The sequence below is a fragment of the Cucumis melo genome, chromosome 6 (genome assembly GCF_025177605.1).
Source record: "Cucumis melo cultivar AY chromosome 6, USDA_Cmelo_AY_1.0, whole genome shotgun sequence".
Lineage (NCBI taxonomy): Eukaryota > Viridiplantae > Streptophyta > Magnoliopsida > Cucurbitales > Cucurbitaceae > Cucumis > Cucumis melo.
The window spans coordinates 6,487,381-6,502,481 of NC_066862.1; the positions used below are offsets into that span (position 1 = coordinate 6,487,381).

Here is a 15,101-nt window from a genome sequence, read left to right on the forward strand (position 1 = left end):
AATCTATGGATTCGTGTGGAATTAAGCAATTAAAAAAAAAAAAAAACAATATATGGTTAAGGTTTTCTTAATACAATTTATTTAATTTTCTTTAAAAGAAAACTATGAGAAATGAGCGGGCAAAGAAAGTACCACCACATCCCAACGCTACAGCCTCACGAACATTTCCTAATTGGTATTAAGAAGACAAGTACAATATAGAGTGTTTGAGTCATAGTTTTCATTTGATTTTCCTCGCACGTTAGGTTTAAATATAATTGATTGATACCAATCCTTTTTAATCACTAATTTAACTATAAATATTAACGCTTTATAAAGAAATGTTCAAATTTCACAATTAACATCAATTCATTATAAGGAGGGATGAATAATATTCATTCTTTCATGTAAAATGAAATAAAAACTTCAAATTTTGATTAAATGAAGTACCTGGATCACATAGCAAACCTTTGCTTTAGAATTTGCATCTCTTTTCAATAATTAAATGATTACAAATGTAACAAATCATTTGGATTTCTATACCAATAATTAATAGAAGGAAAATAAAATAAATAAATAAACTCACCAACCAAAATTTTTATATTTGCATAATGTAGAGAGATAGCGACGTCTGACGAGCAATGACCACCCATAATATTCCAAATCTCCATCATAAAATTGTATATAATTCATGCCCAAGAAAAAAAAAAATCAAATATTAAAGAAATTAAAAAAAAAAAAAAAAAGAGAATGATTCAAGACTGTGCTGAGTTCATTACACTCTTGGGGGATGGTCCGAGTCTCATTGAAACTATCTAATGTATGCTTGTGGTGGTTGTGATTGTATCTATGATGGGATCTACAAAGCCTGCATTTCCAGATTGGTCTGCCCATTCCCCATGTTCGAAGACGATGTTGTGCCTTCATCATCATTTTCTGACTTCATTTCTTGAACTGGTGGGGGGTTAACTATTGTCATTGGCACCGCAAAGTTATCGGCTAGACGTCCCTTCATCTCCCGGTGTTCTTGGCATAAAGCACACCAATGCAGGCAGCAATGTGTCATGCAAGGATCACATGGGGAGTTCTGCAAATCAGCAGTACAATTAATTAGTAGCATACAGCACGTTCTGTAAAAACATACGATTGTAACAACTGTCTCGACTCCATGAAGCATTGATTAGTAAGATGATGGTCTCCAACTTTTGAGATGTTGATCACACATGTTTAAAAGAAGAGGATGATTGTTCGAGCTATTCAAGCTCTTCCCCATAACGGAAGGTTATTACTTTCAGGTTTGACGAGGTTGATATTCTGGTGTTAACAGCTTTCGAGAATGAAAACGTTTTAAACAATATATCCAATGCAATCCGCAAACTTTTCTTATGTGGGGATATTTTTTCCTCGTATAACACATGAGAGGACACTTCAGGATCCACGAAACACAAAGCGAACAATTCTAGAACAAGTGATGTTTTAATTCAATGTGCTTAACAATCATATATATATATATATAGTTAATAATCAAGGCTGAAAGAAATTGTTATGCACATAAACAGAACATTACCTTAAGATGATACTTCTTCTGCAAAGATTGGCGGACGAGTCCAGTGTAAATGCCACACATCCACCAGGTAAACAATAATCCCTCACAAATGAGAAACGATGTGTTTGGATCAATGCAATGGAACGCTGCAGTTGCTGTCGCCAAGGCAATGCCACCTTCAACAAATATAGCATGACAAACACATGGCCTCGTCCAATCCATATCATCGTCTCTCAAGCTTTCGACATTGCGGCCAAACAAAACACATGGACAAAACAGCCCAGTCCAGCCTGTAAGCATGAAATGGGAATATGTAATGAGTAACGCCAATTGTATAATTGCAGAAGTTTCCGTATTTAACATTAATAAGGTTTCCCAAACGTTCTATGTATGATAGAAGTGGAAACAGAGCAACCAAGGAAGCCAAGGGCACGAGTACACAGTTTAGGTAAGGATAGGAAGAGAGGTAATGGTAAAAACATCTCATAGTTTTCATAAAATATGGATAATTAAAGGCAACATTGAAACTTCTAAAATCAAAGGGCCATTTCGCTTACTAAGTGGAGTTAATAAGTTTAGAATTAATATGTTGGAGTTAGGACTTGAGATTGGAGTGTAAAGTTGTAAGTGAAGTTCCTTGACAAATGTGAAAAGTAGAGAAAAAGTGAAAAATGAAGTTACATGATAAATGTGAAAAATAGAAAATAAGGGAAAGATTGAGTTCCTCAATAAATGTGAAAACTAGAGAAATAGAGAGAAATGGAGTTACTGGTGCAAACTTCAATGGTGTTTACTATTGAATTTAGGTTGTTTAATACAAACTTAAAAAGTTGGTGGGCCAACAGGCCGAAGTGTTTTGAAGAAAAACTTGATTAAAAAGTTGATGCAAAACATGCCGATAATAATCTTCTTAAAGAAGTGCTAAAGAACTACTCTCACTTGAAAACTAGCACCTATAAAAGTAATCCAAAATTCACTCTTGCCTTGAGTAAACATAAACATTCTTTCTCACTCTTCCATAATTACCTCACAGATTCTATCAGCTTATTTCTACACCCAACCAAACAAATCATTATCATTATCATAATGGAAAGCTGTTTACCAAGATCTCATCGAAGGACCATAGATTAAGCAGAATACTGTATACATGAAAAACTTACAACTTTGTGGATCTTCAGCACAGCCAAAAATCCCAGTTGTCCAAGGTTCATCCGCTGGAGGCTCAAAGCTTTCAGGTAGTGGCTGTCCACACTCGTTACACTTTCTTACATTTAGCTGAAATTCAGCCAGAGAATTGCAATTGTAAATGGTATGTTTTTTGGTTTCCCCAAGGACATTCTTATCTATGTAAAGTTCCTATCAAAATTATATAAATGCCCATACACAAAATATAAACAGCATAACCTAGGAAACCATAGAATAGTATCTGCAAAGAGAATTATGGTTTTTTTTAACAAGGAACAGTGAAATATATTCATAAAACCAGCAAGAAAGGACAACCCCCCTCCCAAATAAAAAAAAAAAGTAAACACGGAGAGCCATCCAGTTATTAATAATTATAGGAAGGCTATAAGTACATAAGAATTTGGTGTAACTAGCGCACCACCAAGAGGCTATTATGTACAAAACACCAAAAAATGGAACATAAAAAATAGTCAAACACATCAAGAAATCAAAAAATGCTTCAGTGTAATGGAAACCCTCCTACAGAAGAAAACAAGGTTGACATCAAAATAATAATTTCAAAATACGTTAGCTTGAAGTTTCAACCTGACTAACAACACTGTCAACATCTAACTAACAGACAGTTTAACAAGTATGAGTGTTAGCAAATTATTGACATACAATAAACAGAAACAGGGCAGCATCAACGAAGATTGGTGTTCCTCCATCATTTTGCATTCATCAATCTTAATAAACAACAGACCCTACAACTTTTAATGTAAAGAACGCTACCATAAGTTGAACACTGAGAAACACTAATACAAATATGAGACATGAATATGACTCGAGCACGACAACACATCATTTTTTAAAATCTTGGACACGACACGGCAATGACACATTTAAATATACATTTTTAAAAATATATCTCATTTTATGACCATACTGACAGGATCTGTTCTAGGTTGTACAATTGTGTTCTTGAGTTCCAAAAACATATCTCATTTTGAAGAAAATTCAAAATAAATTGGCTGATCATTCACATGCTTAAAAAATTAGTTTGATTTATTAAAAACGATTTATTATATTTGTCAAGGTTCTATACATCTCTAACACATTTGTTGCACTAACAAGTATTTGATACGTGTTAGGTGTTAGACACAGACATGATAGCCAAACTAAAGTGTTTATCCTTCTTAAGGTGAACCTATCACCTCATAAACATCTAAAAATTACCTTCCTCCTTTGAGCATTGCTTCATTGGACTCGTGGCATATGATATACTCTTCACTACTAAAAAATCAATCTAAATTTCCAGTGACATTTATCCCGGGAACTTTTACATCGAAATGCACAGCTTCTAGAACAATTCATTCACTAGTCAGTACTGTCTCACAAATGTATCTACAGACAAAACTACAAAATCTTGAAGTGAAATTTGCTAAGCAAATTCTACCCCCATTAAAAAATACCAACGATATGAACAGAAAATCTCGAATCTACAGATAGAAATGTGAGAAATAAACAGTAGCAAAAACAATTCCTAGAAATGTAAGCTTTTCACCACTCAATTTACCTGAGGAACTTCAATGGGCTGGTTAAGCTCCCCTGGTTTGATATCTTCCAAAGGCGCTTGATCTTTCTTCAATTTCACATACCGAGAAGGCGCAGCCCCATCACCCATCTAAAATCGTCCACCGGCAAAAGAGAATCAATAAAAATCAAGAAACAATTTATATTCAAACTTATAGAAATCAAACCATATGGGCAAAATATAAATCGACCCTTCTGCTAATCTTTCTCCCGGACTGTGAAAAATGCAAAGATCAAAGTGAAGAACAACAAAACAGCAAGATGTAAACAATTCTTACTAACCCCAGCAAGAAAATGAACTTGCGCAACAAATCTTCAGCTAAAATGGTTCGCTTAGTTGTCGAAGATCTGATTTACCTCCCCAAGACTAGTGGAGTTGAAGAAGAGTCAACCGATCCAAAAATTTCTTTGCCCTGACTAGAAGAAAAGAATGGAGAAACAATAAAAATCACCACAGCGGTCAAATTGAATGCGTTTGTTTTGGACAAAATGGGTGGGTAATGGGTAGATAAGACTTCCCGAACCGCCCGGATTATGTTTCGTGGAGAAAAGTATGGAAAAGTTACCATTTTTTTTTATTCTTAAAAGGTAAAAATTCGATTTTTATTTTTGTTTAGTGGAATCAAATGTAATCAAATTTAATTTGAATGCTTCGTTTGGTTTTATAATTTGGGTACGTCTTGGAAATTCCATGGAAGAAAAGGTGTTTGAGACTTTTTGGGTCATTTTGATTTCTTTTTTATTAATGCCTAAGATTTCAATCATTTAATCCAAATATAAAAATGTCCTAAATCTTATTCTTTCAACATTTCAAAAATAAATAAATAACTAAATAAAATAATAATAATTAACAAAAATGTTACCTACCAAAATACAGCTAATCATTAATCTTACCGATATCATTAATAGAATATAAAATTTCAATAAATTTGTTATTTATACCGAATTTCTATTATTTTTTTTCCTATCAGAAGAAAAAAGTTTGGAAAGTAAAGAATTATTTGTATTTTAAATGTTCCTATCCTTTAACAATTTTATATTTGAATCAAATGTTATTATGTGGACTACGAAGACATATATATGTAAACTATTGCTTATTACGACTTTTTCGTTTTTCCCTTAAATTAATGGTTGACTACATTTATGCATTCGTCTTTATTATATTTAACCAAAGTGTAATGTTATGCAAACATTGGTTCTTTTACTCTTACAAACACCGAGTTTGGGTTTGTTGGTTTCGCCGGTGAAAAAAAAAATGTATCTTTTCAGAACTCATTTCCATTTAAATTCTTTTAATATATACAATTTTAAATATATTTTAGAAATTTTTTCTAAAGCTATTTTTAACGGTTCTAATATACTCCAATTTCTCAAAAATTAACACTTGAAATGTAAAACCAATTACACTTTAGACGTATATTTTTTTTTACTAAGATTGTCTTTGAAAATCATGTATGCATGGTTCTCGAGTGCGTAGATTTTTTTAAATATCAGTTTTACAAAATAGACGATTAGAATACGTACGTTGACTATTCTCAAATGAAAGTATGGTTAGGAGTCTAATTTGATTCACTTATAAAAGTTTAAGAGTTGTTTCACACGAGTATTTAGTAAATTGAAGATATACTGTAAATTGAAACAGTTACGAAACTATACATTTAAATTGATAGAACCCATGAAGTTTAGCAATATAAATTGTTATTTTTTTCGACGTTTTATTACTAAATGGAAACAACAATTTAATGCACCTAATTATCTAATCTTGAACAAAGATTGTCCACAAAAACAAGGTATTAAAAACTAATATAAGAATTCATATGTTTCAACTAGAATCTCAATTCATATCTAAACTACTTGCAAAGTTGGTTAGTTGAATTTCTATACTCTTTTCAACAACACCATAGACATAACTTTTGAGGTAAAGATAAAAAAGGACTATCATAAAACCTTTGAAAGTATATAGATGAAATGGACATAATGGTTGATGAAACATAGGAAAATGCAAAATGTAACATAACATTTTGATTCTAAGATGGCCAATTTCTATACCAACCAGCCCAAGCAGAGACCAGCCCACTTATCCCAAGAGTGATTGTATGGTTGCAAAATGGATTAGGCTCAATCTCAGCCAATCCAATAATCAAATCAGCAACATTCGCTGCCACTGCCATAAGCCTCATAATTCTATCACTTTTGATTTTGTTAATACTTTCCTCTTTTGAATCCTCTTTAGAACTTCTCAGCTTTCTCTCTGCCTCAATCCCTTGTTTAAGCATAATAACATCAGCAACTATGAAGAATATGTATCCAAAAGACTCACCAAACGCTGATATAAAGCTCATCTTTTTAGCTAACTTTGCATCAAGTGTCCCAATTCTTGACAGCCAAAGCAAGTGGTCAAAGAAGAAGTAAACCATTTCACCTGCATTAGCAAGAACAGCCAGGAACTGAAACATCGGGGTTGAGCCAGGGGAGCGTCGGAGGGCGTTGAAGCCAGTTAGGAAACGCCCGGTTCGAAAGGCTTTTCGACTAATCCCCGAAGCAACTTCCCAATTCTTGGCTCTGGTTGCTTTGTCTGGATGAGAGGTTTCAAGGTGCCAGTGAACCAATTTGGAGACATATTGGAAGGTCTTCACAAGCTTGTCTATGCCATCTCTTTTGGCGAAGAAGATTACAAGTTTATCCACTGTGTCATTCATGGTGGATGGCTGCTATTAGAAACTAAAAAGATGGGTTTGCAGCAGAGTTTTTGGATGGTTTTTGGTTCATAGAGCTTTGTATACACTAGGAGTTTGAAAGTTATATATATGGGAAATTAAATGAGAGCCACAAAATATAGGCTTGTTGATAATTGTGTGTGGCATGCCATACTACTTGTGGTTGGACACCATTTTTTCTTCCTCTTTGTTCCAACAGTTTACTCATTTTGTTTTGTTTTGCATTTTGTCTCTTTGCATTATTCTTTTCGCTACTTGTTTTCCTAGACGTTTTATTTCGTTTTAAGGTCTTGTTCATTATCATTTCTACCTATAAGTTTCTTTATGATCCTTTGAAAAACTAAGTTTATTTTTGTTTTTAAAACCTGATCAAGAATGTACGTGTAGAAATGTGGAAACTGCATCATGAAATTTGAAGGGAAATAAACATAAATTTCAACAACCGAAAACTAAACAAAATCGTCATTAAAATGTATGGAGAAGTGTCATGAAGGTATATATATAGTTTAAATTTGAGAACCTTCCGAAAGCCTGTTCTTGGCTATGTAAAAATATTGACAAGATTAAATGAAGAAACCAACTTGTTAAGCAGAACCCCAACAAATAACCTAATTTAAACAAAACTGATGAAGTGTCCAACTCGAGCTAATCCTATTACCTAATAACAAGTATAATACGGTAATTATCATAAGGCCAAAGATGTTTCAATAAAAAATATTTTTGCTAATCTAAGTTGACACGCCGCATCTTACATACAAGGTTTGCTGTTGGAAGATCAAGCTCCCTTCCAGAATCAGATTTGAGAAGATCTTTAAGCTGCTCTCTTGGAGTTGAAAAGCAAGTGAGAAATGTGGAGAGAGCAGGAGGAATTTCCATTGATAGTGCAGAGAGCACGTTTGTCAAATACTCGATGTCGACAGACAACTGTTGTGCCCCACGATCGGTTACATGTTGTATCCCACGCAGTTGCTCTGTGTAAAGTGCGGCGGTACCCTCGGCCACCTTCAGAAATCAAACAAGATCTAGTTAAGTAGTACATTACGAATTTCTTATGCACGTCTTGAATAATCACACGGAACAATTAGTCTACCCTATAATATTTATTCGTAGAATACTAAACTCTATGTAGGTAACTACCGTAGGTTGAACCCACTACCTCTTAACCCTTTACCAAAGCTAATTCTTTTATTTATTTCACTACTAGATCAATCCATGATGATAGATTACAAAGCTATAAACATTTGGTCACATTACATTGGTACTCTACGTAGTATGCTCTATGTTTTGGTAACTGACACTGAGATTCTGGATAATCGCAGTGAGTATCTATAATGAGGGCACCCAAGTTAGACAAGAATTTCATAGCAATGATGATGTGAGTAATGGGGTTCTTTTCTTCAATTTCTTTAATGTATAAATGTACTTTCCTTCTTTTACCGATGGGACTTCTTTTCTACTCACCTGGTTTCATGCACACGGGTTTCTATAAAATAATATATGAAGCAAACTGAAACTATGTATAGGAGGAAGTAGTTCGTTTAGAATTTGAGAGGGAAACTTAAAAAATCGCAATATTGGGTCAAATCGTTGAAATTTAACCGAATGTAGCTAAAGTACCTTGCACATCCATTCTGCAGCGAAAAACTGAGCCTCATCATTGTTGGCATTGCTATTAGAGATACCCTCAGCAAGTGGCTCCAGCTGTTGGGGTAAAGTGAGAAGATATTCACCAACACTGGTAACGTAAGACTGAGGGTAAGAGCTGAATGTTGGAAGAGGTAAGGCACTATGTTCCTCAACCGAAGACCATATTGGCAAACGAGATACATCGCTTAGGCGTTGTCGTACTTTGGATATGAGAACATCATATACGAGTTCATTAACCTTGTCTGCAAATGCTGAAACTCTCTGAGATGCAAGTGGAAGAGCATGGAAACGTGGATCTTTCGACTGCATGACATTAAGGAAACTACTCAGATTCCAAAACAGAGAGAAAGACCAATTGAGCCCAAAAACTAAGCGGCAAACGACAAGTGAAAAACAATAGAATACAATTAAGCAGCTGTTAAACCTCTCCCTTTCTCTCTCCAACTTCTTAAAAAGGAAGGTCTTGGTATTTTCTGAGGTAGGTAATGGTATGGTCAAAGATGACCCGAGTACTTAGCTTGAATGGGATAAGTTGAAACCAAAATCTAAGAGCATGGTCGACACACAATATACCTTCATCTATAAAATAGAATTTTATCCCTATTTAGTTTTGAAGTCTCAATTTGAGAAGTTTTTTGGCCAGTAAAATTAATAAATGAAAATACTACAAATCTACCTGGAAAGCAGGGAAACAGGCATCTCACAGGAAAAAAAGAAGTAAGGGGAAAAGGAGAAGTAAGAGTGGTTGAAAAATTGATTAACCTGATCTAAGAGGTTGAAAAGTTTTTTTGCCTTCTCAGGAACATCGACAAGGCGAATAGCTGCCATATCCAAGGCAGCCCTGCCACCAATAGTCACTTCCCTATGGCTGTAATCGCCGACTATGTGAGACTGTTTTTGGTCCAAACTCGAACCAAAGACTGAAACAGATAAGGTTGTGCTCAGTCTAGCAAGAGTAGCCCTCAAAGAAGCTTCAAATACAGAAGACCTGCTAGTCAAACAATCAGCCACAGTTAGCATCTGTAGTGTCCCCTGGACGATGGACCACTCTTCCTCATTTGACATCAAGTCAACTTTGCGTGTTCCATCCTTCTTGTCCAGCCCAGTTTCCTTCTTTGACCCAACACCATCACTACTCTGATCAATTCCACAGACAACTCTAAGGGATTTTAGAGTTTCCTGGAGTGAAGAAATATACTGTAGCATCACATCATCAAGAGCTAGAAGTATTTCATCAGCCTCAGAACCACCCGTAAAGCTAATGCACCTTTCAACAGCTGCTTCAAGAAATAAAATAACTTGTGGGATAGACTCCTCCATTCTGCGCACTGTTTCACTAAGTTCAATCCCTTGAGCTCCCACACCTCGAGTGACAGCTCCTCTAAGATCTACCTCTGCAATTTCAGCTGAAAGGATAGCACGCTCCATTTGTCCATATCTAGGAACAGGGAGAATAAACTATTGTTGGATGTATTGCAAGAACATAACACTCACTGAATACAGGGGGGAAGAGTGCCTAAATTTCTAGAAAAAAGTCACCATGTATGTTAGTACCTTTGTTTAAAGGTTTCAAAAGGAAAATATACAGCCTTCAGCGTGTTGGTTAAAATGTTCAGATCTGATTCTGAGAACAAATGTTGAATATTCCGAGCAAAGCTTCCCGTCATATTATGTAAATCAATAAGTGCTTCTAGATGCTTAGTTTGAATCTTGACACCCTTTGGCATATCTCCAGATAAAACATCTAATATTCCTGAAACAACAAAATGATCGTTTAGGGGGGAAAATATAATGTGCATAGATAACCACCTGGCACACGATACACATCAATACATCATAAACAATACGTGCTTGGAAGTGGAAAGTATAAAATTGATTTGAGATGTTCACTTCAACCTTTCCCCAATGTTCCAGGAACAACATCCGCAGTTGCATGGTTAATACGGGAAATAAAACTTGATCCCACAACTGCCATTATCTCAATCAAAAGCTTTGGGACAAGAGCTTTGTAATCATCGGGAAACGCAATCATACACCTACAGATGATGAGTTCTCATGTTAACAAGTAACACATATAAAAGAAGGAAGCCTCACCACAAGAATGCTGAAAATTTAGCTGCAAGTGTCAAAAAATAAAACGAAAAAGAAAAGGAAAACTAGATAAAGGTATTGATTTCGTCACTTGTTCAAACTTGATGTCCACTGTCCAGTATGATGAAGTTAACAACTTAACATTTAGGGTTAAATTTGACTCAATGGGATAAGTACAAGTAAGAAAAAGAATCTCAAAAATAGTAGAAAGAGATCCAATAATAATACTAAAAGAAAACAAGGAGGCTATATTTCCGTATATTGACCAGGGAACTAGTGAAGCAAGACCACTATTTATGCCCCTTTGTTCAACTCTTACCTTGAAGATACTCACGGAAGTCAACATCCAAAACTAATACCGTAATAAATCACCTCAAATTATCTACAATGCATTATTCAGAATAAACAGCACATAAAAAGATTTGGACATAAACATTACCACTTCCATTCTTGTTCAAGGTAAAGTAGCAATTCGTCATAGAAACTTGGCAGCCAACTTGTGAATGAAACTGATGGAAAACTTGATTGAAAATCATTATTAGTTGTTGGTCTTTCATATTCATTCTTTTCATTAGCAACTTTATGTGCCCGTTGCTTTGAGTCAAAATCTTCCCAAAGTTGCTTTATAGGCTTCAAGTGAACTTTTGTATAGTTCTGCTCCAGAGATTTGAATCTGCCAATTCGAAGGAGAATCACCCTCAAATCTTGAGCAACATCAACCTGTACCATATATGGAGTTCTAGAAAATCATACATTCAAATACGAGGCTTTGCGAAAGAAATGTTCTTTTTAGGCAAAGAATGTACCTTTCTATTTGTTAGTGCATCTGTTAAACGAGGTTGAACCATAGCATCAAGCCTGTCCTCTAAGACCTCAAGTTGCTTCCTCACATTAGCAAACTCAGCAACCTAACAGAACCATCAAATAAATCTTGCACCTAGCAAACATGTAAGCAAGGAAAAGGCACCAATGAAGAATTTTACCTCACCAACTGCAGACAAGCAATGTCTCATGTTGGCCAAGGTTTCAGCAGCCCGAGGAAGATCGCCACTGGCAAAGACATCTTCCACTGTTGAACTTAATTGAGCCAACCCAGCAGCATCCTATTGAATACAATTAAAAAAACATACAAGTACATCCATATGTTATCTAAACATTGGCTAGTGTAAGCACTTACATTAGAACTTGCATACTTCATCTAACAGTCTCTACCTGTAATGTCTCATAAGCAGCTTCCATCCTCTGCTTAACAGTATCAACTCTAGCAAGGGCAGCTATAGATTCGGCGGAGGATCCCTCTGCCTGCAAAAGATATATACTTGAAACACTGAGCATATTTTTCTCTTTTTTAGTAATAAAAGCAACCACCAAAAAAAAAAAAACATAAACAAATACAGAAATAAAAAGGGAAAAGTGAAATTCCTCCTCCAAGTTTCCTCACAAGTACGGAAACAATATCATGAACATCCCTTCACCCAAGGACGAGAAGAATATCATGCATCAAACACTTTATCTAAATAAACTCCGGTTAAGCTTTCAAAAATATAACATGTATAGCATCCTCTTCATAATATCATTCTCTGTACAACAAAATGTTGATACTAATTTGAACATTATATTCACCTCATCAATATGATGTAGAACCCTCATTCACAGCTTCACATAGAAATACTTAAGTAACAAGAAAATCAAGTCCCAATACCATGAGCACGAGACTTCCACTAATACAAATTAACAAAAGTTGAAACTTTCCATAACCTCTAGTCTACGCATTCAGTTTCTACCTCCAGTCCTTTCCTCTAATTTTCCTCTACTCAATTTTGGTGCAACATAGTGATTGTATACACATTAAAAGGAAACCCAAACTCATGAAATGCTAAAGAAACTACGGAACAAAGAAGCCCCAAAATGTAGCATCAAATAACGGAACCAAACAACAACAACATCCTCGAAAATGGATAAAAGAAACCAGAGATCGTTGGAAAAAAGAAAACCAAGTGAATTGGATGGAATAAGAATCAGTTTCACCTTCTTAAGCTTCTGGAGGATCCCAGAGACGGCAGATCGGAGAGAAACAGCATCATCACGTAAACGGATAACATCGCGAGTAGCACGAGGAACGCGAAGGAGAGCATTGGCACTGAGCTCCTCGAGTGAGGCAGCGATCTCCTCGGACACCATTTGAAGCTTCATCTCCAAATCGACAAGGTGCTTGTCCAAAGACTCCTGTGGATGGCGAGTCTGGCAGGCGGAGTTGATCCATTTCTTCGGGTCAAAATTCTCGCCGGAGAAGGGACCTAAATCCAGATTCATCGCTGCTTTGATGTTCTTCCGTTTCAGAGATTCATGGAATTTGGAAGCTGATTTGAGATCGGGAGAAGGAGTCTTCTTCAAACCTTCAAACTGAACTGACTCTTCTTCTCTTACACTCCAATATGCTGATGGTAACAATTTGGTTCGAAATTAATTACTTGTCTTTTCTCTTCTAATTTTATGGATGGATGGGTACATTGCTTTAATACACGTCGATCATCCTTCGACCCTATCTTAGTTGAATTATGTTCATTTTAAATGTATGATTTGTGTTAAACTTTTCTTTTTTTAAAACCATATATTTGAATGCAACATTTCTTTTAGAATCAACGACATAAGATTGTTTAATCTAAGGTACATCACGATTAAATCATTGACTTGCTTAATGAATTATTCACTAACATCTCGTAAGTATTCTTCTCCATTGATGAGACTAAAAATGTAGTCTATAGTTGGGTGTTTAAATAGCTGGAAGAAGTAAGAGTGTTGATCAATCGAGAGAAAGTTATCTACGACACAATTATAGCATAAGTAACAAGAGTATGTGCATCATGCATTCATGTAAAATAAACAAAACCTGGGCCGATGGGCTAGGTAAATTTAATAATTGGGCCTTTGAATTGCACGTGTGGCCCAACTCAATACACTTGTTTAGACCTGGGCCGAGGACATTCGGCTTTTTGTCAAATTGAATACAAAATTGTAATTATTTTGTTGATTTGGAAAATTGGATATCCAAAGGGTAGAGAGTACACATCTTCTGATTTCAACAATCACATTTGAATTGTTCATTAAGGATGATTTTGGCATGCCTACTAATTAAAATATGTATCTCATACAACTCTTTGACATTAACTTGATTTCAATTTAAGAACTTATGTCTGATTGTTTACTTTAGCATTTGCTGGGCTGTACTACAAAGTGATTGTACAAATATCAAATTTGCTAAATAGGAGAATTTTTAAGTTTTAGGTTAATTTTGTAATTTTAACGTTACATTTCGCTTCTAAAACCTCAACTCACAATAATTTTAAACAATAAATTAAAGTTTCGAAACAAATAATTTTAAAATTTAAAATAATAAAACATAGAAAACATTCTAAATAAAAAGGTAAAACCGACCAATCCCATGTAGCCAAACTCTTTTGACTTCTTTTTCTATATATATATACACACACATAAAGTTATTAACATGACAAATTAAAAAAAAAAAAAAAAAAAAAAAAACCAACAACAGAAGATAAATTAAGCAATTAAACTCTTAAATTTTTAATAGTATAAAGTTAAATCTCTAAACTTCTACGAGCATTAAAATTAGACTATCAAGCATACAAGTAATTGTAGAAATTAGACATGTAATTGATGAACCTAAAACTCTAATGGTAAAATTATAGTTTTGTTATTTATTCTTCCTTTTATTTTATAATACGTTACGTGAAAGAATCAAATTTCATAAGTTCGTGTCAACCAAACCTATTTCGACTTCTAATCCAATTTCACACTAATTTTCTTTCTCTAACTTATACTTCTTTTTGTTTATTATTTTCAATTATAAAGTTATAGAAACCAAATATAATGCACCACTTCACGTGCACTAATCAATTCTATTATTTTATATAAATTAAGTTTTTAAAACCACTTTTTAATCTGAAAAAAGTCCAAAATATATAATACAATCTTTTCTGTTTTTTTGTTTTATTTTTTAAAAAATTGGAAAGTTAGGCTACTTTCAATTATAGGGCATAGAGAGAACATGCCTAACTCCCCTTTTTCATATAATAATTAAAATATATAATTGGAGTTCTCCCCACATTTTGTCACTATACATTTTTCTACCTAATTTTTAAAACCACTTTTTTTTTAAGAAATAAACCAAACATTCTGACCTATGTTCTTGCTCATCTTTACTTCATTCTAGACGTAATAAATCAACCATAGCATGAAAAAGTGTAGATTATATTTGATTAATTACCTTTTAGGTTTTTGTTTACTCGTGTGTCAAGTTTAATTTGTAATCAAAACTCACTAGCCTAGAAATAATGTTCAATTTG

General features: G+C 34.5%; 3 protein-coding genes across 4 annotated transcripts; all 3 read right to left on the minus strand.

Moving 5' to 3' along the window:
* Positions 1-556: 556 nt before the first annotated feature.
* LOC103483979 (cell number regulator 6) lies at positions 557-4,786 on the minus strand. Of its 2 annotated transcripts, none has more exons than XM_008440862.3 (5): positions 4,565-4,786; positions 4,266-4,373; positions 2,686-2,800; positions 1,547-1,815; positions 557-1,066 (listed from the first exon to the last, which is right to left on the minus strand). In XM_008440862.3, exons 2-5 carry the CDS (start codon positions 4,371-4,373, stop codon positions 839-841), a joined length of 720 nt encoding a protein of 239 aa, XP_008439084.1. In that variant the 5' UTR covers positions 4,565-4,786; the 3' UTR covers positions 557-838. The 2 variants fall into 2 exon arrangements, with proteins under 2 accessions (XP_008439084.1, XP_008439085.1); XM_008440863.3 differs by having other exon boundaries at positions 4,474-4,758.
* A 1,407-nt stretch (positions 4,787-6,193) lies between these two features.
* Positions 6,194-7,464, minus strand: LOC103483980 (peroxisomal membrane protein 11B). Its single transcript, XM_008440864.3, has one exon. It carries the CDS (start codon positions 6,979-6,981, stop codon positions 6,310-6,312), a length of 672 nt encoding a protein of 223 aa, XP_008439086.1. The 5' UTR covers positions 6,982-7,464; the 3' UTR covers positions 6,194-6,309.
* On the minus strand, positions 7,433-13,463 carry LOC103483981 (conserved oligomeric Golgi complex subunit 7). Its single transcript, XM_008440865.3, has 10 exons — positions 12,766-13,463; positions 11,950-12,039; positions 11,721-11,840; positions 11,544-11,645; positions 11,177-11,457; positions 10,543-10,682; positions 10,201-10,399; positions 9,409-10,084; positions 8,617-8,949; positions 7,433-8,001 (listed from the first exon to the last, which is right to left on the minus strand). Exons 1-10 carry the CDS (start codon positions 13,048-13,050, stop codon positions 7,723-7,725), a joined length of 2,505 nt encoding a protein of 834 aa, XP_008439087.1. The 5' UTR covers positions 13,051-13,463; the 3' UTR covers positions 7,433-7,722.
* Positions 13,464-15,101: the final 1,638 nt, after the last annotated feature.

Bases quoted from the DNA above. Each gene is read 5' to 3' on its own strand.
- LOC103483981 (XM_008440865.3), bottom strand. From the start codon at position 13,050: ATGAATCTGGATTTAGGTCCCTTCTCCGGCGAGAATTTTGACCCGAAG. The intron at 11,646-11,720 runs GTAAAATTCTTC...TGGTTCTGTTAG, and splicing joins GCTTGTCTGCAGTTGGTGAG to GTTGCTGAGTTTGCTAATGT. The intron at 10,085-10,200 runs GTACTAACATAC...CCCTGTTCCTAG, and splicing joins TTTGAAACCTTTAAACAAAG to ATATGGACAAATGGAGCGTG.
- LOC103483980 (XM_008440864.3), bottom strand. From the start codon at position 6,981: ATGAATGACACAGTGGATAAACTTGTAATCTTCTTCGCCAAAAGAGAT.
- LOC103483979 (XM_008440862.3), bottom strand. From the start codon at position 4,373: ATGGGTGATGGGGCTGCGCCTTCTCGGTATGTGAAATTGAAGAAAGAT. The intron at 1,816-2,685 runs GTAAGTTTTTCA...TCATGCTTACAG, and splicing joins TGCTGAAGATCCACAAAGTT to GCTGGACTGGGCTGTTTTGT. The intron at 1,067-1,546 runs GTAATGTTCTGT...GCTGATTTGCAG, and splicing joins AGAAGAAGTATCATCTTAAG to AACTCCCCATGTGATCCTTG.